Source organism: Elephas maximus, chromosome 18, assembly GCF_024166365.1.
Source record: "Elephas maximus indicus isolate mEleMax1 chromosome 18, mEleMax1 primary haplotype, whole genome shotgun sequence".
Lineage (NCBI taxonomy): Eukaryota > Metazoa > Chordata > Mammalia > Proboscidea > Elephantidae > Elephas > Elephas maximus.
The window spans coordinates 8,902,203-8,927,607 of record NC_064836.1 but is presented as its reverse complement, the minus strand read 5'-3'; the positions used below and the strand labels follow the sequence as shown (position 1 = coordinate 8,927,607).

Here is a 25,405-nt window from a genome sequence, read left to right as displayed (position 1 = left end):
TGCTTAAACCTTTGCTGGTTAAGACACTAGATTGGTGGGAGGGATGGCCTGCCTGAGGGTGAGTTCCTCTTTTCTCTAAAGGATGTAATTGAACTAGTATTCGTTAATACGGATCTTGGAACCTAACTGGTCGTTTTTGGTTGGGACTGAGCCTTTGCTTCCCTTTTCTCCTTCTCTCTATCCAGTTTATCCGAAGAGGAACTGGACTTTGGAGTTTCTTTCCTGTTCTCTGGGTATAAAGAACAAAGGAACAAGTAGCATTTATAGTTGATTTTCTGGACAGGGTCCAGTTATTTTATATGAATAAGGAGTAAGATTTTTCATGAGAGAAAAAAAATGTTTGTTGTTTTTTCCATTTGCTGATTTGTAAAACCAGAAACATAGAAAAGTAAAAAATAAAAACACTTAAAATTGTCCCATTCATGGGTGACCACTGTTAATATTTTAATAAGTTTGTTCCTTGAATTTTTTTTTTCATTTTAGGGAAAAGAAGTTTTATTTTTTTAAAAAATCTTTATAATCAAAATACATGGGATAGAATCGTTTCCAATGTAGCTGAGAGGGGCCAGATTTTTTTTTTTTTATACTTTTTATTGTGCTTTAAGTGAAAGTTTACAAATCAAGTCAATCTCTCATACAAAAACCCATATATACCTTGCTACACACTCCCAATTGCTCTCCCCCTAATGAGACAGCCCGCTTTCTCCCTCCACTCTCTCTTTTCGTGTCCATTTCGCCAGTTTCTAACCCCCTCCACCCTCTGATCTATCTCCCCTCCAGGCAGGAGATGCCAACATAGTCTCAAGTGTCCACCTGATCCAAGAAGCTCACTCCTCACCAGCATCCCTCTCCAACCCATTGTCCAGTCCAATCCCTGTCTGAAGAGTTGGCTTTGGGAATGGTTCCTGTCCTGGGCCAAGAGAAGGTCTGGGGGCCATGCCCACTGGGGTCCTTCTAGTCTCAGTCAGACCATTAAGTCTGGTCCTATGAGAATTTGGAGCCAGATTTTTTTTGCCAAAACTTTAAAATCTAGTTGAAGCAAAATAAAAGAATTTTAAATTATTTTCGTAATAAACTGACGTGAACTTTAATACTAAAGGAATAACCCAAGCAGGATCATCCTGTATTGCCTGCTTCATATTTTTAATGTGTCCTGTAATTGTAACAATGTGCCTCTTATCTTTACAGTACCATCGAAAATTTTGACGGGACAGTGAGTATTATCCCAGTTGGGGAAGCAAAGACTTATGTTAATGGAAGACATATTTTGGAAGCCACAGTATTACATCATGTAAGTTGACTCATACTGAAAGATAAGAAATTGTTTGACCTTGAGCAAGTCATTTAATTTCTTTGAGTCTCAGTTTTCTCCTCTGTAAGATAAGGGAGTTGAACCAGTTTAAGGATTTTTCCAGTTCTACAATTCTCTTTTCTATTAATTCAGAAGCTATTGTCCTTTATGCAGAGACAAAAATTATATCCCTATGAACCAGTACCTAAAGAGCAGACCACTTGACAGCAATCTTATGTGTCCAGTAAAGAGCTGGGCCTTGGAATCAGGCCAGAAAGGGTTGAAGCCCTGGCGCTACTGTTTGCTATCTGTATGACCTTTAGCAAGGAGCTCTGGTGATGCAAAGGTTAAGTGCTTGGCTGCTAACTGAAAGGAAGGTCAGCAGTTGGAACCCACCAGGTGTTTCATGGGATGAAAGTCCTGGCAACCTGCTCCTGTAAAGATTAGAGTCTAGGAAACTCTATGGGGCAGTTCTACTCTGTCCTATAGGGTCACTATGAGTCGGAATCGACTTGACAGCACACAGCAACAACAAAAACGTGATCTTCAGCAAGTTATTTTACTAAGATGATTGCTTAATAGTGCATAAACTAGGACACTTTTGAGAGAATTATTATTATTATTATTTTTAATTTTTATTAAGTTTACAAATTAGGTCAGTCTCTCATACAAAACCTTATATATACCTTGTATACTCCTAGCTGCTCTCCCCCTAATGAGACAGCACATTCCTTTTCGCCACCCTGTGTTTCTGTGTCCTTTCAACCAGCTTCTGTCCCCCTCGGCCTTCACATCTTCCCTCCAGACAGGAGCTGCCCAGATAGTCTTATGTGTCTACTTGATCCAAGAAGCCCACTCCTCACCAGTATCATTTTCTGTCTTATAGTCCAGTCCCAATCCCTGTCTGAAGAGTTGGCTTCGAGAATGGTTCCTGTCTTGGGCTAACAGAAGGTTTGGGGACCATGGTCTCCGGGGTCCCTCTGGTCTCAGTCAGACCATTAAGCCTGGTCTTTTTATGAGAATTTGGTGTCTGCATCCTGCTGCTCTCCTGCTCCCTCAGGGGTTCTCTGTTGTGTTCCCTGTCATGGCAGTCATCGGTTGTAGCTGGGCACCATCTAGTTTTCTTGTCTCAGGCTGATGTAGTCTTTGATTTATGCGGCCCATTCTGACTCTTGGGCTCATACTTACCTTGTGTCCTTGGTGTTCTTCATTCTCCTTTGCTCCAGGTGGGTTGAGACCAATTGTTGCATCTTAGATGGCCACTTGCTAGCATTTAAGACCCCAGGTGCCACTCTCCAAAATGGGATGCAGAATGTTTTCTTAATAGTTTTTATTATGCCAGTTGATCTAGATGTCCCCTGAAACCATGGTCCCCAAACCTGGCCCCTGCTACTCTGGCCTTTGAAGCGTTTGGTTTATTCAGAAAACTTCTTTGCTTTTGATATAGTCCAGTTGTGCTGACCTCTCCTTTATTGCGTGTTGTCCATCCCTTCACCTAAATTAGCCCTTGTCTACTACCTAATTAGTGAATTCCCCTCTCCCTCCCTCTTCCCCTCCCCTACCTCGAAACCATCAAAGAGTATTTTCTTCTCTGTTTAAACTATTTCTTGAGTTCTTGTAATAGTGGTCTCATACAATATTTGTCCTTTTGCAGCTGACTAATTTCACTGAATATAATGCCTTCCAGGTTCTTCCATGTCATGAAATGTTTCGCAGATTCATTGTTGTTCTTTATCAATGCAGAGTACTCCATTGTGAGAGAATTATTAATAATTACATCAGGAGAACAATCACAAATCCAACTATGATGGGCAAACTGAGACATCTGGAGCCCTGGTGGCCGTAGTGGTTAAGAGCTAGGCTGATAACCAAAAGGTCAGCAGTTCAGATCTACCAGTTGCTACTTGGAAGCCCTATGGGGCAGTTCTACTCTGTCATATAGGGTTGCTGTGAGTTGGAATTGACTCTATGGCTCATGAAGTGGAGGCTTTCTACCTTTCAGGATTGCTGGGAAGATTAAGTGCAATAATAATTAATGCATAGCTTTCAGGACATAATCTGCAGATAGTAAACTCTCAACGAATACATTATTGTTATCATTAAACTCTGTGTTCTTTAGTTTACTCATTCCTAAAATTGATACAACGATATGACTCTCATTGGGCTCTTGTGAGGCATAAATGAGGAAACGTATGTGAAGTGCTTACTGCAGTGATTGGCGTATAAAAAGTGTTTAATAAATGTTAGTTACACCTTCTCCTCACTTATCGACTGTCTTGTTATCTGACATTTTGCATTCACGACAACAGTGAAAAAACTACTGTCCAGCTGTTTTGCACAATTAAGGACGTACATCTGGCGGTAATGAATGCTGAGATGCAGCATGAAAGTAATGCTGGGTTCGATGGTTAAGGTTCTGTGTCAGCTTGGCTGGGCCATGATTCTCAATGGTTTGGCAGTTATGTAATGATGTAGTCATCCTCCATTTTGTGATCTGTTGAGGTCATCCTACATTTTCACGTAACACCAATTTTGCACAATGACCTGTTTTTTGAAACCTAACCATGTCGATAAGTGAGGAGATTGTGTACTATGATTTTTTTTTTGTTTATCATTAGCAATACTAGGCTAAATTGAATTATTAGGCATAATGATTTGTCTCCTGTAATTTTTTTGGTTCACACTCACCTCTGTTAGTAAATTTTTTTTTTATTTTGTACTTTAGGGTGATCGGGTAATTCTTGGAGGTGATCATTATTTTAGATTTAATCATCCAGTAGAAGTCCAGAAAGGGCAAAGACCATCCTGTAGAGATGCTGATACTCTTATAAGCGAGGGTACAAAAGACTTTGAATTTGCAAAAAATGAGTTGCTCCTAGCCCAGAGATCACAGTAAGTATTATTGTTGCTATAAATTAGTACGTGGAAGGGTGAGGTCAACAAAAGAAAGTTAATCACGTTGTACTAGTTTCCAGTAGTTAACTCTTTGGGTGCTGGTTTGTAGTAACCTAATCTCTTTTCTTGATACAATGGGTGCCTTAAGTAATAGTCAGTCAGTTTTGTATGTACCTGGTAGATCCTTTGTCTCAGGTTTTGCCTCTGTCCTTTCATTATTTTCTTTAGCAGTAGTTCAAAAGAAAAAAACCAAACCCATTGTTGTCGAGTCGATTCCGACTCATAGCAACCCTATAGGACAGGGTAGAACTGCCCCATAGGGTTTTCAAGGCTATAATCTTTTTTTTTTTTTTGGTACCATTAAATAATTTATTTTAAATGGACATTAAAAATATAATATTAAATGTTTGCAAAGATACAATGAGAGGGGAGACTCTTTCTATGCACGGCTAATGGCAATCAGTGTAAATCATTACAATCCCTCAAAGTCACAAAAATGTTCAAACCTTTTTTTTTTATTGTCCTTTAAGTGAAAGTTTACAATTCAAGTCAGTTTCTCATACAAAAACGTACCTGCTCATTGTTATGTGACCCTAGTTGCTCTCCCTACTGTGACAGCACACTCTTCCTCCCCACCCTGTGTTTCCCACGTCCATTCAGCCAGCTGCCTTCTCATCCTGCCTCTGGACAGGAGCTGCCCACTTATTCTCATGTATCTACTTGAGCTAAGAAGCACAGTCCTTACCAGTATCATTTTAATCTTATAGTCCAGTCTAACCTTTGCCTGAAATGTTGGCTTCGGGAATGGTTTTAGTTTTAGGCTAACAGAGAGTCTGGGGGCCATGTCCTCTGGGGTCTCTCAGTCTCAGTCAGACTATTAAGTTTGGTCTTTTTACGAGAATTTGAGTTCTGCACCCAACCTTTCTCCTGCTCCCTCAGGGACTCTCTGTTGTATTCCCTGTCAGGGCAGTCATTGGTGGTAGCTGGGCATCATCTAGTTCTTCTGGTCTCAGGCCGATGGAGTCTTCGGTTTATTTGGCCCTTTCTGTCTCTTGGGGTCATATTTTCCTTGTGTCTTTGGTGTTCTTCATTCTCCTTTGCTCCAGGTGAGTTGGGACCAATTGATGCACCTTAGATGGCTGCTTGCTAGCTTTTAGACCCCAGACGCCACTCACCAAAGCGGGATGCAGAATGTTTTTGTAATAAACTTTGTTATGCCAGTTGACCTAGATGTACGCTGAAACCAGGGTCCCCAGTCCCCCGAGAAGGCTGTGATCTTTATGGAGACAAACTGCCACATCTTTCTCCTGTAGAGTGGCTGGTGGGTTCAAACCGTGAACTTTTTGGTTAGCAGCTGATTCTTAACCACTGTGCCACCAGATGATGAATTCCTACTAAATAGCAGAAGCAATCAAACATCATTCCGTGTTAAATTAACCAGGACATTTCTTAGAGTGCTGCTGACTGTAAGAGTAACAATACAAATCAATTCTTGAGCATCAGTGTATGCCTCATTCATCATTTATCAAACATTTATTGAGCATCTGTTAGGTGTCTGTCATAGTACTAGGTGCTGGGGAATAATCGAAATGTAATTCCTGCTTCAGAAGAATTTATAATCTCATGGGCTTGACGGTTATGACGTAGTGCTATGCTAGAGTGCCCTGACAGAGTCCTGTAATGTATGGTCTGAAATCTCTTGGGGAGACAGTTGGTGCAGACCAGGATCAGTGAAGGCTTCCAGAGGAGAGAAGATGTCCCTTTGGAACAGAGTCCCAAGAGACTGTAAGAAGCTAGCCAGAAGAAGACTAGGGGTGTGTCTTTGTTATCTAGTGCTGCTATAATAGAAGTACCACAAGTAGGTGGCTTTAATGAACAGAAATTTATTTTCTCACAGTTTAGGAGGCCAGGAGTTCACATTCAGGGCATTGGTTCTAGAGTAAGGTTTTCTTTCTCTGTTGGCCCAGGAGAAGGTCCTTTTGTTTCTTCAGCTTCTGTTCGTCCTTGGCAGTCTCCACATGGCATCTATCTTCTCTTATCAATCTGTATTTCTTTGCTTCTGTGCCTGCTCTGCTGCTTTTATACCTCAAAAGCGATTGACTTTAGATACACTCTACACTGATAAAGCCTCATTAATATAATAAGGAAAACCCTATTCCCAAATGGGATTCTATCCACAGGTATCGTTGTTGTTGTCAGTTGCTGTCGAGTTGATTCCAACTCCTGGCAACCCCATGTATGCAAAGTAGAATTGCTCCATAGGGTTTTCGAGGCTGTGACCTTTTGGAAACGGATTACCAGGCCTGTCTTCCCAGGCACCTCTGGGTGAGTTCAAACCACCAACCTTTCGTCTAGTAATTGAACACTTAAATGTTTGCACCACCTAGGGACCTATCCACAGGTATAGGGGTTAGGATTTACAATACATACTTTTCGTGGATGTAATTCAATCCATGACAGGGAGTATATCTTTGTTTTTCTTTCTTTATCCCAGTTTTAGCTCATGCAGAATTGTAGGATTTTTGGCTTAGATAGTATCCTTGTAAAGTGTAAATAAATAAAATGCTAAAGAATTTGGACTTTATCTTAAAGGGCATGGGAGTCATTAAGGAATTTGAAGGAGACAGACATAACCTGAATCATAGTTTTAGAAAGCTCACCATGACCCACGTCTGGAGAATGGGTTAGACGTAGAGCATGTTAGAGCCTGCAAACTATGTTAAGACACTATAGAAGTAAGATAAGTATTGCGTGATTGGACAGGAGAAATGTGAAGAATATTAAAGAGATAAAATCAACAAGAGTTGATGACCAGAGAGGGTGAAAGGAGGAGAATCAAGAATGACTAGTATAGCTGGACTAACCCTGCTTTGTCACCTTCTAAAAGCCTGAATCTGCTTTTGCCCTCTTTCTTTTGGCAGTCTTACTCTTTCTCCAGTAAAACTGGGAATGGAAACTTCTATATACTGTAGTTGCTAGAGTATCGAGTTTATTGAGAAGAAAAACTTTTTATTTTTCTGTAATCATTGATGCTTTTTCCCCTGGATTTTGAGAGGTAACAAAGCTGATTTAATGTTTTGACTACCAAAATGTCAAATTATTATAAAGGATTAAAAACATATGGTATAATCTCTTCTTTATCACCCTCATATCATGTGCTTTAGGTCATTTCAGTATTTTCCTAAGCTATGACCTAAAGATGAATTGAAAGTTGTTGATATATGAAGTATAATTTTTACTCAGCATGAAAGTTTGACATTAAATACCCTTATTTTGTGTTTTCTAAAAAGTTAACTACAATATTCACTGTAGTATTTACTAGAGCATCATATTTTTATGTAATTTATTTTCCTTAAGCATTAGAGATATATATTTAAGTATATATGTAGGAATATATATATACTTCAACTCTGGAAACCCTGGTGGCGTAGTGGTTAAGTGCTACGGCTGTTAACCAAGAGGTTTGCAGTTCAAATCTGCCAGGCGCTCCTTGGAAACTCTAGGGGGCAGTTCTACTCTGTCCTGTAGGGTCGCTATGAGTCAGAATCGACTAGATGGCAGTGGATTTATATATTTAAATATCCAAACCCTGTGCCGTCGAGTCAATTCTGACTCATAGCGACCCTGAAGGACAGAGTAGAACTGCCCTATAGGGTTTCCAAGGAGCGCCTGGTGGATTTGAACTGCTGACCTTTTGGTTAGCAGCCACAGCTCTTAACCACTACACCACCAGGGTTTGCACTTAAATATCAGGCATCTATAAGAGTAACTAAATTAGAAATAAGCAACTTTTCATTGTTTTATATTTTCTTTGTCTGTGTATAAGTAACAGAGCCATAGTGGTGCAGTGGTTAAAGTGCTCAGCTGCTAACAGAAAGGTTGGTGGTTTGACCCCACCATCTACTTCGCAGGAGAAAGATGTGGCAGTTCTTTCTTGCCTATAGGGTTGCTATGAATTGAAATCGACTTAGCGGCAAGGAATTTTTTTTTTTTTTAATGTACAAATAGAAGGAACCCTGGTGGTGCAGTGGTTAAAGTGCTCAGCTGCCAACCAAAAGTTTGATGGTTCAAACCCACCAACTGCTCTGTGGGAGAAAAATGTGGCCGTTAGCGTCCATAAAGATTATAGCCTTGGAGCAAAGTCATAGAAGCTTCATAGATGCATCCAAACACCCTGAGGGACTGAGTTACTGGAGCTGAGGGCTGGAGACCAAGATTGTGGGGATCATCTAGGTCGGTTAGCACAACAAAGTTCACGAAGAAAATATTCTACATCCAACTTTGGTGAGTAGCATCTGGGATCTTAAAAGCTTGAAAGTGACCATCTAAGATACATCTACTGGTCCCATCCCACCTGGAGCAAAAGAGAATGAAGAAAACCAAAGACACAAGGAAAATATTAATCCAAAAGACTAATGGACCACATGAACCACAGCCTCTACCAGCCTGAGCCCAAAAGAACTAGATGGGGCCCAGCTACCACTAGAGGGTCCTGGACAGAGTGGGAGAAAAATATAGAACAAAATTCAGATTTAAATTCTAATCTGACAGAGACTAGAAGAACCCCCGAGACTGTGACCCCCAGATACCCTCTTAACTTCAAACTGAAGCCACTCCCAAAGTTCACCCTTCAGTCAAAGATTATACAGGTCTATATAACAAATATTAACACATGTGAGAAATGTGCTTCTTAGTTCAATCCTGTATACAAGACCAAAAGGGCAACACCTGCCCAAAAGCAATGACGAGAAGGCAGGAAGGCAGAGGAGAAATGGACGGATGGACATGGGGAATTGGGGTGTGGAAGGGAAGAGTATTGACACATTGTGGGGATTGCAACCAGTGTCACAAAACAATCTGTGTGTAAATTGTTGGCTGAGAAACTAATTTGTTCTGTAAAGTTTCACCTAAAGCACGTGCATGCGCGCGCGCACACACACACACACACACACACACACACAAAGATTACAGCTTAGAAACCCTATGGGGCAGTTCTACTCTGTCTTATAGAGTTGCTCTGAGTTGGAATTAACTAAATGGCAATGGGTTTGGTTTCTGGTTTTATGTATAAATAGTTATGTAGCTAATAAAAGTTTAAGAACAATGTTGAAAGAATGTCAGAAATTATGTTTTGAGTTAGATGGAAACATTTTAATATGATTAAAAACTGTTATCGTGTATAAAGAATTCTTGGCCGTGTACCCTGTAAATATTTTACCTCTTTATAGACTTGAAGCAGAAATAGAAGAGGCGCGGTTGAAAGCAAAGGAAGAAATGATGCAAGGAATCCAAATTGCAAAAGAAATGGCTCAGCAAGAGCTTTCTTCTCAAAAAGCTGCATATGAAAGCAAAATAAAAGCGTTGGAAGCAGAACTGGTAAAGGCAGAATTGGTTTATTCTTTCCGTGATAGTGCACAGAACTGGTAAAGGCAGAATTGGTTTATTCTTTCCGTGATAGTGCACACCAAGTTATGTATTGCTGGTTGTAAAATTATGTCCCTGCAAGGTTGCTGGAGGTATATTAAAGATTAGAGTCAAATCCACAATGAGTTTTGGCCTTTAATTTTACTTTAAGAAGTAAGTTGTTAGTAGACAATGGCTGCTGGAAGGAGGAGGTAGGCAGAGAAGCTTCGGTCTTCTGGACGTGAGAGCCATGGCTCTGCCCATGGTTTACCAGCAGTGTTGCACTTGCAGAAGCCCCTTTGGTGGAGAGTACTCTAAAAGGTTTGCCTAATGACATATAATCAATTAAAAAGGCATAGAGAAGGTATGGGTAAATATCTCTTTATAAGTCAGTTTCTTGTGCCTTGGTTAAAGAAAGGGACTTTGTGTTTTTTGGTACCATTTTGAAAACTGTTTTGCGTTTTTTGCCTGAATTATATCTTACTATTGCTCTTTAAAGGAAGAAGAGTCTCAAAGGAAGAAAATGCAGGAAATAAATAACCAAAAGGCTAATCACAAAATTGAGGAATTAGAAAAGGCAAAGCAGCATCTTGAACAGGAAATATATGTAAACAAAAAGCGGTTAGAAATGGAGACTTTGGCTACAAAACAGGTAATTGCATTTTATACCTAGTTGGCGCAACTCTAAGGAAAAAACAGATTTTGCAAGTTTTTATTTATTTATTTTGCAACCTTATGGTGTCTTGACAGAAGATAGCCAAATCCAAGTCTCTAGATGAGAAGGTATCTTCTTGCCTAAAAGCTTGTATACTGGGCACTGCTCACAGATCTTTTCACACATCATCACACAGGTACTTCGAAAGGGTCAGACCTCTTAATTCCATCTAGTTCCATCCAAGTTTTCTCTTTTTATGCATCTACAACTATCCTGTGATCAGTCATGGCAAATCATTTAAATAAGTGAAATAGTATTGGAGCACTATGTAAAAAAATGAGAAAGGTGCAATTCACACTGGGTCACATCTTGCTGGCAAAATGAAGCATCATCTGCCCATGGAAAGAGCAGCAAGCTGGCCGTTTCCTAAGAGAACTCACACTACCTCAGCCTCGTGTGCTGCTGCACCTAACGTTGTCAGCTGAGTGAGGGTGAGGGCATCTTTCAGGGACAGACTCATTATCCATGTTCTCGAGACTGAAGTATTAAACCAGAATTGTCAGTATGTTAATACCTTTGGTCACTTTACTACCAACCTTTTTGGCCATTCTTTTTCTTTACTAGTGGCTCTCAAAGAAAAAGTGTGGGCCCTGGACCAGCAACATCAGCGTCACCCGGGAACCTGTTAGAAATGCAAATTCTCAGGCCCTAACCCAGGCCTACTGAATCAGAAACTAGGAGTGGGGCCCAGAATCTGTTTTAACAACCCCCCACCTCACCCCATGGTTCTGTTGAATACTAAAGTTTGAGAACCACTCTTGTAATCTCTGCTTCTCTGCTTTGATCCCTTATGGAGCCTGGTGGTACAGTGCTTAAGAGCTTGGCTGCTAACCAGAAGGTCAGCAGTTTGAATCTACCAGCTGCTCCTTGGAAACCCTGTGGGGCAGCTCTGTTCTGTCCCATAGGATGGCTACGAGTCTGAATCAACTCGAAAGCAACGAATTTGGTTTGGTTTTGGTTTTGATCCCTTATATCTTAATCTTAAGGTTTAACTCTCAGACGGCAATTTTATTTCTCTTTTTCCCAAATTTGAAGATGGGTGGGTGGAAGAAAAATATCCCTGGTAACCCCAAATACCAATCCTATTATGTAGTGATAATACATTTACTAGCCAACTCTAGGATGCAGAGTGGTTTGTGAACCACCTCAAAGATTTTTAGGAGAAAAACAACTGTATTACTCAATTTTAAGTTAAATCTTAAAAAACAATTATTTTTTAAGGTCTATTATAAAGTTCATTTGCATTAAACTTGGCTTTTCTCATGTCTTTTAAATTTGGCCTCTTTAGTCAGTACATGTTTTTGAGTTTGGGCTTTTTTGAGCAGTTTTTCCTTTTAAGCTTTTTGTAATTTCCTGTTAATGGGAAGAAAAAGATTAATCTATGTTATCAAAAATTCCTAATGACTTTATTGTAGGACAAAATTATTTTACAAAATAATCTTATAAGTCATTTTAAAAAATCTTGTATGCGTAATATAAAAAGTTGATTATAGTGTGTAACCATTATCAATCTGGCTTTAGAATTTCTTTCTTTGTATATTCTCATGGAAGTGTCTATATGAATAAATATTAATTAGGCTTTAGAAGACCACAGCATCCGCCATGCAAAAATTCTGGAAGCTTTAGAAACTGAGAAGCAAAAAATTGCTAAAGAAGTACAAAGTCTACAGCAGAATCAGAGTAATAGAGATAAAACTTTTACAAGTAAGTATATCATTATTTTAGCTGACATTTTCTAAGTTACATATGTTATTTTATATATTATGATTTCTAAGATGTTAGAGTTTAGTTGCTTTTGTATATTCAAAATGCTTTATTGTAGATGTTGCTGAATTTAAATAAAATTTCTGGGTTTAGATAAATTTGCATGAATGATTGTTTTTATGACCTTTAGTTTTTAGTATACTTAGTTATATAACCAAAATAGTCAATAAAATTCCAAGCGTTTAACATGTGACATGTTTTAAAACTGTGATAATTTATTCTAATCCTTATTTTATATCTCAATTATACTTAATCATTGAGTAGTTTGTGCTCTTTTTCACATGGATTTTTAAAAAAATTTCTTCACGTTTCTATGTAGACCACAGCATGTTTTTATGTAAACCTTTTTTTTCCCCATTATGGACAATTTCACAAACTACTGGAGATTTTAGTACAGTAAACTACTATGTATTTATCATCTAACTTCAACAATTATCAACACGTATTCAATCTTGTTTCATCTTTATCAACCCTCCTATCTTCCTGAACTATTTTGAAGCAAATCCCAGACTGTGTATCTTCACTGCGCATCTCTAGATTAGATAAGGACTCTCTTAGTCTTTTAAATATAACCATATTATTATTACACCTGAAAATATTAATAATAATTTCTTATACACACCAAATATCTCATCTACATTCCTACCTCCTGGATCGTTTCATAAATATTTTTTTTACATTTGGTTTCTTTGAATCTAGGTCCACACATGGCCTAAAAAAAAAACCCATTGCCGTCGAGTCAATTCTGACTCATAGGCCTACACCTGACATTTCATAGATACGTCTCCTAAGTCTCTCTCTTTTTTTAAAATTAATTTTTATTGTGCTTTAAGTGAAAGTTTACAAATCAAGCCAGTCTCTCATATAAAAATTTATAGACATCTTGCTATACACTCCTAATTGCTCTCCCCCTAATGAGACAGCACACTCCTTCCCTCCACTCTCTCTCCTCATGTCCTTTTGGGCAGCTTTTGGCCCCCTCTGCCCTCTCATCTCCCCTCTAGACAGGAGATGCCAACACAGTCTAATGTGTCTACTTGATCCAACAAGCCCATACTTCACTAGTAGTGTTTTCCATCCCATATTCCAGTCCAATCCCTGTTTGAAGAGTTGGCCCCGGGAATGGTTCCTGTCTTGGGCTAACAGAAGGTCTGGGGACCATGACCTCTGGGGTGCTTCTAGTCCCAGTCTGACCATTAATTCTGGTTTTTTTATGAGAATTTGGGGTCTGCATCCCACTGCTCTCCTGCTCCCTCAGGGGTTCTCTGTTGTGTTGCCTGTCAGGGCAGGTTGTGGCTAGGCAGCATCTATTTCTTCTGGTCTCAGGCTGATGTATTCTCTGGTTTATGTGGTCCTTTCTGTCTTTTAGGCTCATAGTTACCTTGTGTCTTTGGTACTCTTCATTCCTCCTTGCTCCTGGTGGGTTGAGACCAATTGATGCATCTTAGATGGCCACTTGCTAGCGTTTAAGACCCCAGATGCCACTCTCCAAAGTGGGATACAGAATATTTTCTTAATAGATTTTGTTATGCCAGTTGACTTAGATGTCCCCTGAAGCCGTGGTCCCGAAACCCCTGCCCCTGCTTTGCTGGCTTTTGAAGCGTTCAGTTTATTCAGGAAACTGCTTTGCTTTTGGTTTAGTCCAATTTTGTTGACCTCTTTTGTGTTGTGTGTTGTCTTTCCCTTCACCTAAAATAAAGCTTATCTACTATCTAATTAGTGAAAACCCCTCTCCCTCCCTCCCTCCCACTTCCCTCTCGTAACCATCAAAGATTTTCTTCTCTGTTTAAACTATTTCTCCAGTTCTTATAATAGTGGTCTTATACAATATTTGTCCTTTTGCAACTGCTAAGCCTCTTTTAATCTGTAAATTCTCTCATTTCTTTCACTTTTCCTTCCCTCCCCTTACTTCCCCCTCCCCTTCTCTCCTCTCCCTTCCACTTAGAATTTATTTGTTGAAGAGCCAGGTCATTTGTCCTGTGGAGTTTCCCAAATTCTGGATTATGCCAATTATATCTCCGTAGTGTTGCTTAACAGGTTCCTTTGACCCTGAATTCCCTGTAGAGCGGTAGTTGGATCCACAGACCTATCAGATTCAGGTTTAATTTTTTGGCAAGAATATTTGGTAATTGTGTTATGCACTTTCTATAATTTCTGTTTTTAAATAACTTTGAAAATATGAATACTATTTATATTTGTTGCAAGAGATAAGTTAAATATATTGTATATCTTTTTATTCCCCTCAGGGCCTAGAACAGTGCCTTGCAATAAATCTTTGATTTTTTATCCATATGAAGGTGAGGCTTAGGCTTCCAAAAAAGTGTTTTTTAATAGCATTCTGGTTATAAGTTTGACTGAACAGTACAGAAATTATTTGTGATAAAGTCCTAAATTTAAATTAGGAAAAATGAAATTGTGGACTAAATCATTTTCTTTTTGGCATAATAAATATGTATTTAATTTTCAAGTAAAATGCAAGGGGGTGGGTCTGTAGTGTACTTCAGTTGATACTTTAAAGAAATTAGAAATTAGAAAAAAATTGTAAAGAAATTAGAAAGAAAAGCATTGTCTTTGATGCTTCCTTTCTTACAAAATCCTTATCCTCTCAATATCAACTTTAGCTTTTGTCCGTTTCACCCCAGGTGATAAAGCATCATTTTATATAGAGAATGTTGTATTTCACCAATGAGATTTGAAGAAAAGTTACTCAAATATCACCCTTTTCCTTCTCCAACATAGAATTAAAACCATTCATTTAAAGTTAATTTTTTTAGCAGTTGTTCTGTCTAGTGAAGTATGTTCGTGCTCATATATGTATTTTGAATCTTCTCTATCAGTTCAGCCGAATTGGAGCTCCATGAAGCTCTCAATGATGATTCAGGAAGCCAATGCCATCAGCAACAAATTAAGAAAATATTATGTTTTTGGCAGGTGAGTAATTAATCGTCTTAATTGTAAAGTAATTTTTTGTTTTAAACTAGTTGACCTTCGTATGGTTTTTAAAAAAAATTTAGTTTCCGTAGAGTTGTAGTTTTCTGTAGTGCCTGTCGGAGGGAGAACTGGTGTCAGCTTGTAATGTAACTTCAAGCTTCTCCTTCAGAGCTTACTCTGGAGTGAAAGAGGCTGTCGACAATTAATATGCTAGTATACTTCATGAACAGAATAATTTTAGATGTTTTAAAAATAGTAATTTTCTTACTGAGTTGAAAATTTATCTGTATTTCACTTTTTTAAAAGTATAAATTACTAGATTTTTAAAAATTAAATTTGTGTGTTATAAGGTATTTTTATGTAGTGTGTACTAAGCATGATTATTGTTGTTATTGTTAGTTGTCACCGAGTCGATTCTGACTCAGTGGCAACCCCATGGGTACAGAGTAGAATTGCTTCATAGGGTTTTCAAGGCTGTGACCTTTTCGGAAACAGAATGCCAAGGCTGCCCTCAGAGGTGCATCTGGATTGGTTCGAACCACCAACCTTTTGGCTAGTGGTCGAGCACTTAACTGTGCTGCCCAGGAACTCCTTAGCGTGATTATTACTATACTAAAATGCTCAACTATGGAAAGATTCAGTCAGTGGACTGAATTTTTATTAAAGTTATTCTAATCCAGAAAATTCTTAGTCTAAATGAGTATGTATGTTTTAGGATAAGCTTTTCTTTTTTTTTTTTTTTGCTGCTGCTTTCAGACATGATGTATCAGATAGAGGAAGTTCTGAAACTTCTGTTCAGGTTCGGGTTCGTAACCTGCAACTAGGGATCTCAACCTTCTGGAGTCTGGAAAAGTTTGAATCTAAGCTTGCAGCAATGAAAGAGCTTTATGAGGTTTGGAATTTTAATAAAATCTCTATGAACTTTTAAAATAAAAATATAAAAGTGACATATTCTCATTAAAAAATTTTGGAAAATAAAAGGCAGTCTTTTTTTTTTATCACATTACTTAAACCAGTCAACACTAACAATTATGTCTGTTTCCTTTGATTTTGCGTGCAGATGGGATTTTATTGATTTGTTTAACATAGTTTTAACTGTAATAGAGAAATTTAGAGCTGAATCTGTTTGATGATACATTTTCTTAAATGTACCTTGAAGTTTAAGGTAAGAAGAAACCCAACAGACGTAAAGTAGTTTACATCATTTGAAATTACCTTCCTATGCCTAATAATGTATATTTACACTTTTGTACATATTTTTCATATTTGCATTTCCCTCTTGCCATACTTTTTTAATTTGTTGTTTTTAATGGTCACAACGAAAAATATCTATGAACATATTAGTTTTTTATATCTTATTTCCTTGTGTTATATTTTCTAAAATGGCTTGTTATTACATTTTGATGCTCGCTCACAAATTGCCTGCCAGAAATATTGCCCATTTACCAATGTTAAATAAGCTTGCTTTAATTTGCATTTTCATTACTAGCGAATCTGAGGATTTAACTCTTTCTTTGTAGATAAAATATGTGTTCATGTCCTTTGAATTTTTTGGCAGGTGAAATCTGGGTAGTAATCTAATCTATTTTTTAAAGTTCTTGAAATATTTTGATAAAAGCCTTTATTTTATATTATTCGTATCCATTTTTTCCCCTGATTATATTGCCTTTTTTCGTGGTTTCTTTTTGTCATAAAAGAATTTCACATTTGGTATGTTTGAATCTGTCCAATCTTCTGCATTTTCCTTTAACTTTTGTCTAATTTTTGAGTCAGGTGGGATTTATTGTTTTGTGAAAGGTATGAATATCAAGTTAATTTTTCTTCATGTTAATATCAAGTTATCCCTAAAACATTTATTAAATAGGAAATCATTTCTCATTTCTTGTGTTAGCACTTTTTTGTCAAATATCTCATGACTCGTTATGCAATTATATCCTATACTACTTAGATAATAACAATAATGAAAATATTAGGAAAAACTTACAAGGATGCTACTAAATTATAGGAACTCTGGTGGTGCAGTGGTTAAGTGCTTGGCTGCTAACCGAGAGGTTGGCGGTTTGAACTCACTGGCTGCTTCTGAGAGAAAGATGTGGCAGTGTGCCTCCATAAAGATTTACAGCCTTGGCAACCCGGTGGAGCAGTTCTACCCTGTCCTCTAGGGTCTCTATGAGTTGGTATCGACTTGACAGTACACAGCCACTACCACCACCAAATTATAGCCTTAATGCTTAAATTGTTTTAATAAGAAAAAAAAAAAAGGAAATGAATTAAATATTTAACTCAGTCTAGAAAAATAATAAAATAAAACAAAGAAAAGCAAAGGAGGACATTATTAAATACGGTAAAAGCAATAACTAACAAACTAGAAGTTAATAAATTCAAGCCCTGATTTTTTGAAAAGACATTTGATTTTAGGAATGAGAAATAGCATTTAAATAAAGACATGGGAAACAAATTTTAAATTATACTGTATATAAGATTTTATGGTAATAAATTTGACAGCTTTTCCAGAAAGAAAAGACTTTCTAGAAACTGAAAACTGGCTTAAGAATAAATGAATAACAATGGGATAAATTGAAAAGTTTGTCAATGAGCTAACTTAAAAAAAATTAAAGTGCTGGTCCCCATCAGGCTTACAGATAACTCTTCCAAACCTCTAAAGAACAAGTAAACCCTATTCCATTTAAACTATTCCAGACCATAGCAAAAGACTGACAGTGTCCCAATTCATGTTATGATGCTAGATTAACTGATTAAAAACAAATCTAAAAACCCACAAAAACGGAAAAGATGACTCAGAAGAGAATTACAAACTAATCTTACTATGAACACAACTACGAAAGCCCTGAATGAAACCCAACAATATATTAAAAGAATAATTATACCATGACCAAGTAGTGTTTATTCCAGAAATGCAGGTATAATCATAATAGAAAATCCAAAAAGGCTGAAAGGAAACATACCAGAGCACTGACAGTATTTCTTTATCTCTAAATCACATGTTCATGGGTGGTTTCAGTTTTCTTCTTTGTGTTTGTATGTGTTAATAGTTTCTAAATTTTCTGCAATGAATGCATGTTGCTTATGTAGTCAGAAAAACAAAACACAGCATTATAGTCATTTGATTATTCTTGCCTTGACATATACATTAAAATGTATTGGGCCCATTACCCTCATTACTGCCTTCCTACTTTCAACTGCTCATTGCAATATTGTCTACTTATTTTTCATATAATTATAATACCTCCAAATCAAGCTCTATATTGCATTTTTCTAGAACTTTGGTTGGCATTGCTTTAAATATTTAAATTAAAGATTATACTATGATCAATATATTCAGTCAGGAAGTGATTGTATCTTAACATTTCATTTCAGATTATTTTCTTTCCTAAGGATTTTATCATTTTGTTTTTAGTATGTTTCCTAAATCCCAAATTTATTATTTCTGAATTATTTAATGAGTTTTGTTGCTTATATTAGCAGATCTCTTTTTCTTTTCTTTTTTTCCTTTTGTTCTTGTTGAGAATTTACACAGCAGAACATACACCACTTCAGCAGTTTCTGCAGGTACAATTCAGCAACGTTGATAACATTCAAGTTGTGTGACCATTCTCACCCTCTTTTTCTGAGTTGTTCCTCCCCCGTTGACATAAATTCACTGTCCCCTGCAGTTCCTATCTAATCCTTCAAGTTGATGTTGTCAATTTGATCCCATGTAGACAGTTCTTAAAAGAATGTAATGTTCAAGGAAGACATTTTTTACTAGTTACACTAAACTATTATTTGATTTTAAGAAGACTTCAGGGGATACTTTTGGTTTAAGATGGTATCAGGGCAGTAGTTTCAAGGGTTCATCCATCCTTCATGGCACAAAGATGTCTGGTGTCTATGAGAATTTGAAATTCTGTTCTGCATTTTCCTCCTTTTGATCAAGGTTATTCTGTGGAATCTTTTATCAAAATGTTCCATCATGGTAGCTGGGCACCACCTAGCTCTTCTGATCTCATGGCAAAGGAAACGATTGTTTATGGAGGCAATTTGCATCACATTCCATATCCTCCTCCTGTTCCTGACTCTTCTTCCTTTGTTTGAGGTGAATAGAGATCGACTGTCGTGCCTTGGATTTAGCAAGTCTCTTTTAATATTATAAGTCCTAGCATCATGTGATTAATTTTTTATTTTTTCAGGAATGCAATTGATTTTTATTTTATCAAGTAATCTGTAATTTTATGTTTTAAACTTAACCAAGTATTAAACTTTTTTTTTTCCTTAGTTGCTAAACATTTTTAACCCGTAATTATTCTGTTTTTCTTAGAGTAATGGTAGTAACAGGGGTGAAGATGTCTTTTGTGATCCTGAAGATGAGTGGGAACCTGACATTACAAATGCACCAGTTTCTTCATTTTCTAGAAGGAGGTAAAGATGTCTTTGATATTGGTTTTTATATTCTGGGTATATGTACATATCATGTCCTTATTTAAAAAAAGATATTGTCATGATGGATAAGTCTGTGAAAGGAACCCAGAAATGTCAGAGGAATAGTATGTTACTGATCAAATTGCAGCAGTTAGGGCATTAAATTGTTTATCAGTCAGAGGAGGAACAAAAACGTTCAGTATATCATCATATAAATCTTACGAGCAACTTAGAATTAACATAAATCTAATTTCCTATAAAAATAAGCAGTATTTATTATTTTTAAGCTACCGTTTCTCAAGAACTTGGCATATTCTATGATATTTTGTCCTAAGTTGTAGAATTTTAAATATGGTCAGTGTTTGATGAGCACCACAAAAGAGTCAATCATGGTGGTAGAGAACCTCTAACTATGACAAATGTTGCTTGTAAACTAAAAACGTGAAACACTTCTACAGTGAATAGATGCTCAAGGAAAAACTAGTTTGGCTTAGACCTTAGACACTTAGATTACAAAGAGGCAAAATGGTATGATGGAAAGGCCTTGGTCTTTGGAACCAGTTTAGCCCCTTAGTTTGGTTTTTAAACAAATACTTCTTTGATGATTACACTTTGCTGTATCCTGATGATACAAAGCTGAATTAAAAATAGTCCCCATCCTCAAGGACCAGGGATTGAGAAAATTAGAGGCAAGAGCAGTTGATACAGACCTGAACTAAGACTGGGCAGAAGAACTGGGAAGGAGAGCAGTGGTGTCACCCAGTGCAGTAACTCATGGTGTTACCCGCCCCAGACCTCTCCCATACCAGGCCATACAGGATCCTTAGTAATGTTTTCTACTACTCGAAAATCGTAATTCACATATATCACTCCTTCTTTTCCTTTAATTACTACTGCATTCTCAAAAAAGTTATTTACAAATACTAATTACCACAATACTGTAGCTAAAACACCAGAGAATTTGACTATAAAAATACCGGCAGCAATGAAAGCAACAGCACACGCTTGTAGTGCGGAGGAAACCACATGATCTGAAGCATCACTGTAAGTGGGTCATAATGACGGCTCTGACCGGTCCGCATTAAAACATTTCAAAAAATAAATCAGCATAGAGTTTTAGCTTTGTAGGTATATTGATACGTGTAAGCTAGGCTTAAGAAAAATGTTTTTGTTTTTATGACTATAGGGTTATTTTTATAAAAAATGTATACATTTCTGCTGAAACACTGCACAAAAATTTTGTAGACAGTCGTTTTGGTGTCATCCCCTCTGACAGTGTTAGCTGGTGCAGTATGCACCTGCCCCGCATCCTCCTATTGATGTTACTGGAGGAGAGGCAGGTTTTTTTTTTTTTTTAACATATTTTAAAGGCAGAATCAATAGGATTTGTTGACTGGTTGTGCGGTTCAGGGAGAGGAAGGGCTCAAGGATGACTCCTGGTATTAACTTGGTTGACTGACTAGAGGGAAGTGGTGTTCCTTGAGATGAAGGTTAAGATGAGTTTCTTTTTGAACGTGACAAGTTTGAGGTGCCCAGGGGATGTCCAGGTGGATATTCAGGTCTAGAACTTGGAAGGGTGACTTGGGAATTTTCAGGGTGTTCAGTGTCAATGGCGTTAGCCCATCAGCAGAAGCATCATCGTTATGACAAGCATCTATCAACTGTTTGCTAAGCATTATCTCATTTAGTCCTTCCCTCACACCTACGAAGTAAGTGCTGGCATTACCCCCGTTCTGTATGTGAAGAAATGGAGGACTTAAAGAGGTTAAGTAACTTCTCCAACGTCACAGAGCTGATTTGAGAAAGATCTAGTACTCAAATCCAAACCTGAGTGACTCCAAATCTTCTGTTTTTCTTGACTACCCTGCCATATTGCCACTCTTTTGCATATGAAAGAATAGCATCTTTCTGTTTAAATTAATTTTTTTTTTTTAAGATTCATCACCTTCAGCTGCAGCTTCAGAATCCGTTTGGATTTCCAAACCTTTTTATGTCTCAGACGGTTTTTGACCTTGTTTATTTTTAACTCATTTATAAAATCTCTGCAAAGAGATGGAAGTACTTCATAGAAACGTTTTCCCTGTTAGTGCTGCGTTAATTGCTACCTGCAAACTGCTATACTCCAGTAAGAAATAGCAAAGCATAACAACATTATCCACAAAGAAGTACAGAGCACATCCTTTAAACAGATCCCGAGCTCCTTGAGGGCAGGGAGCTTATCTGTATCCCCTGCTGTGGTATAGCGAAAGAGTTACAGACTCCCATATCGGAGCCCTGGGTTCTAATCTGTGCTCAGTGTGGTCGTGGCAAGTGACATTTATATCTCTAGGCTTCAGTTTTCTCATCTGTAAAATGGAGGCCATAATATGTACCTGCAACGTTTATCATGAAGATTAAGTTGGGTCATGTATATAAAGCAGCTGCTGCTCCTGCTACTTCTACTATGACCACCATCTTAGGGTCCCTAGAGAAAGAGGATGCCCCAGGTATATGTATATATATGTGTATATATGTATATATGTGTGTATATACACACACACACACACATACTGACTCCTCACTTATCCACAGGGTTAGGTTCCAAAGACCAGGGTGCTATGTGAAAATAGAGGATGACCACATCATTACGTAACTGCTAAATTACATTGTTACAGAACTGCCAGGTTATGTCATTATATAACTGCCAAGTTACATCATTACATAACTGTCAAACCACTGAAAATCATGGCCCAGCCAAATTGACACATAACCTTACCTATCAAAGCCAGCATTACTCTCACCTTGCACCTTAGCATTTGTTACTGCCACACGTATGTTGTTAATGCGCAAAATAGTTGGATAGTAGATTTTTGCTATTGTCGTAAATGCAAAGTGTTGGACAACGAGATAGTCGATAAGTGAGGAGAAGGTGTGTGTGTGTATGTGACTGTTTCTGTTTCTCCAGGGAACCCTAAGACAGTGGTTGTAGTAGACGTAGTGGGAGCAGTAGCTGCTTTATATACGTGACATAGAGAAAGAGGAAAAGAGAGAGATTGATTTACTTCAGGGAATTGGCTCATGCGATGGTGATTGTGGGGGCTCGCAAGGTCAGGGTCATAGGTCGGAGGCTGCTGTAGCCTTGTGTCCCAAGAGCTGCAGGTCAGGTGATGTAAAGAGTGCAGAGCGAAGACTGTCAGAGATTTCTGCCAAAATAGAGGCTAGAGGCAGAACACACCCTAAGGAAACTCCATTTTCAGCTGATTGATTACATTACATTAGATTACATTATTGAACAGCAGCTATCCTACTGTTTGGCCACACTACTGGGAACCATAGCCTAGCTAAGTTGACACATAAAACTAATTATCAAAACCTCTATTATCTGTAACGTGGGACTGATGATGGTGATAATGTTACAGAACTGACTAGAGATAAAGCTCCTAGTGCAGTGGGTGGGTGTTCAATAAATGGCAGCTCTTATTATTATTTGGTGCTTAACATGTATTGAATAAAGTTTAAATCTTGGGATACAGAGAGAATATGATTTCTGGTCTAATACCAATAAACCCATGGTGATATCTTCAGGTGATTTGTCTTGAGAACTTCAAAATACAGTTAGTCTCTGGCACTAAAATGAGCTAAAGATGGTCTTGGGTGGAATTGGATGGATAGGGTTTGGGATACTTAAGCCAATATAAGGTAACATAAGCCTCCCCAAAGTGAAAACCAAACCTATAAATTCATCAGATTTCTTTAGATTTTAAAATTATTGGTTTCTTATTCTTTTTTTCTTACAGACAGACATAAACTTTGTGTACTTAGAACAGTGGATAACAGCATGAGCATTAGTAGTCGATGAGCATGAAAATTCTAGCCTACTGAATGTTGTTTCACGTCTTATATCCCCCTGACTTTTAGGGAATCCACAGAGGTTTAAAATGTTACCGAAAAAAATCAAAACTTCTTTTAATATTTTCTAAGATTTTGAAAAATGTCACATTTTCATTTGGCAGAGTTGTTTTTTTTTGAGAACTTCTATAATTTAGAAGTATCATATTTGAAAAAAAAAATCGTGAATTGCTTTTGGGCTAAGACCTTGTGTGTGAAGTTTCAGCCTTGTGCAAATGTTTACGACGGAATTGCAAACTCTGAGAACACTGGCATGTAATAGAAATGCCGACAGACTCTTCATTACAGAACTGCTCCCAGTCAGTGATATACCACAGTTGTTCTCCAATAAAGTAGACTGATTTGGCTGTCTGTAAATTTTGCTGTGTAATGTTGACAGTTAAAAGTAAATTTTTCACTCGAGGTTATGTAAAAACTCTTTGAAAGGAATGTGACAGCATTTTCTGTACTTGGGTTTAAACACTGACTATGATAATGCTGAAAGACTAACAGTTTTCTTAGTTTAGAGTTATTGTAATAATGTACCCTTCTTTTCACCCCTTAGTAGAAAAACTGTAACCTTTGAGAACTGATATTCCCTTTCCCTTTATCAGAGCCGTGGTGCCGTGGTGGTTAAGAGCTACGGCTGCTAACCAAAAGGGCAGCAGTTCAAATCCACCAGCCATTCCTTGGAAACCCTGTGGGGCAGTTCTGCTCTGTCCCATAGGGTCGCTATGAGTCAGAATCAACTTGACAGCGATGGGTTTGGTTTTTGGTTTTTCCCTAGTATCACTCGTATTTCTGTGCTTTTCTTAATAGGAGTTCATAGGGAACATTTATATGTGAAACATTTAGGCCACTACTGATAGGATGCTTTTGTTGAACAATCGTTTCGACAAATAGTATTTTTCTTTGAGTGGCAAACAGCAGTAGAGAGGTCTGTTAGGAAAAAACTTCAAAGGGCCCACTAGATTTGAATCTAGGTCATTGCTTGAGTAGTTTCATTGACATGATGGAGCTGGAGTTGGATTTTAGAAAATTGATAGATGAATAAACCTGAACCTGTTGCTGTCAAGTCAATTCCGACTCATTGCGACCCTATAGGACAGAGTAAAACTGCCCCGTAGAGTTTCCAAGGAGCTCCTGGTGGATTCAAACTGCCAGCCTTTTGGTTATCAGCCATTGCACATAACCACTACACCACCAGGGTTTCCAGTAGATGAATGGCAATGTGGAAATAGGCTACTTTTTCAAGTAATGGAAAGAGTAGGCTGCTTTTTTGAGAAGTAGTTAGAAAGAAAGAGTAGTAGCTAGACAACCAGTCACACTCAAGGGAGGGATTCAAGTGTTTTTATAGACTGAGGGGAAAGAGGCGGCAAAAAGGAACTGAAGATAGAATCATTTTCTCCATTTGTGCTACTGCTATACTTCACAGTTATTATGCTTTTTACACCATATAGCAAATATTTACTTAGATGTTTATTTTCCTAGATCACTGCCCTGTTTAAAATCTTTCCCAGGATAATTTGCTCAGGAGAAAATGCAAGCTTCCTAAATGGCATACAAAGTCAGCCTCAAATTGGCCCCTGCACACCTCCCAGCCTCTTCCTTGCCTCTCTTCCATAGCCTAGACTACAGTTCTTCTGAGCCTCATTTGGTTCTTTGCATGTGCATAGTCTTCCCTCATCCAGGGCCTTGTGCCTCCAGCACTACTGCCTGCATCCCAAGCCTGCCTCCCCATTTGGCCAACTGCTACTTACCCTTCAGGATCGCTGCTCCCAACTCACTGGGCTAGGTTAAGCTCTTCAGGGTCTCCCGTAGCACTCTATGTTCTTATAACATTCACCACTTTATTGTCATTATTGGCCTGGTGTCTCTCATTTCCTCTGACCCGTAAGCCCAGGGAGCCCAGAGACTGTGTGTGCAGTGTTCACCACAGTTCCCAGAGCCTGTAAAGGGTAGTGCTCAATACATATTTATTCTGCTTAAATAACTAACGATATGTTTAGAACAGTCCCTGTAAAGACTAAAATTCTTACTCAGTGAACCAAATGAATTTAACTAGTCCTTGATGGAAATGTTTGCGTGGAAAATATCCGTGCACCCCCATTTTCTTAGAG

At 37.9% G+C, this 25,405-nt stretch overlaps 1 protein-coding gene across 4 annotated transcripts in view; it reads left to right on the top strand.

Annotated features, from left to right (window-relative positions):
- The window catches only part of KIF14 (kinesin family member 14), a 72,953-nt gene that overhangs the window by 23,643 nt on the left and 23,905 nt on the right, over positions 1-25,405 (top strand). For all 4 annotated transcript variants that reach the window (XM_049858406.1, XM_049858403.1, XM_049858404.1 and 1 more), the window contains 8 exons: positions 1,189-1,291; positions 4,017-4,183; positions 9,415-9,562; positions 10,089-10,241; positions 11,882-12,008; positions 14,906-14,999; positions 15,756-15,891; positions 19,318-19,418. In XM_049858406.1, the coding sequence (XP_049714363.1) occupies positions 1,189-1,291; positions 4,017-4,183; positions 9,415-9,562; positions 10,089-10,241; positions 11,882-12,008; positions 14,906-14,999; positions 15,756-15,891; positions 19,318-19,418 (1,029 nt within the window). The remainder of the gene's footprint in view (positions 1-1,188; positions 1,292-4,016; positions 4,184-9,414; positions 9,563-10,088; positions 10,242-11,881; positions 12,009-14,905; positions 15,000-15,755; positions 15,892-19,317; positions 19,419-25,405) is intronic.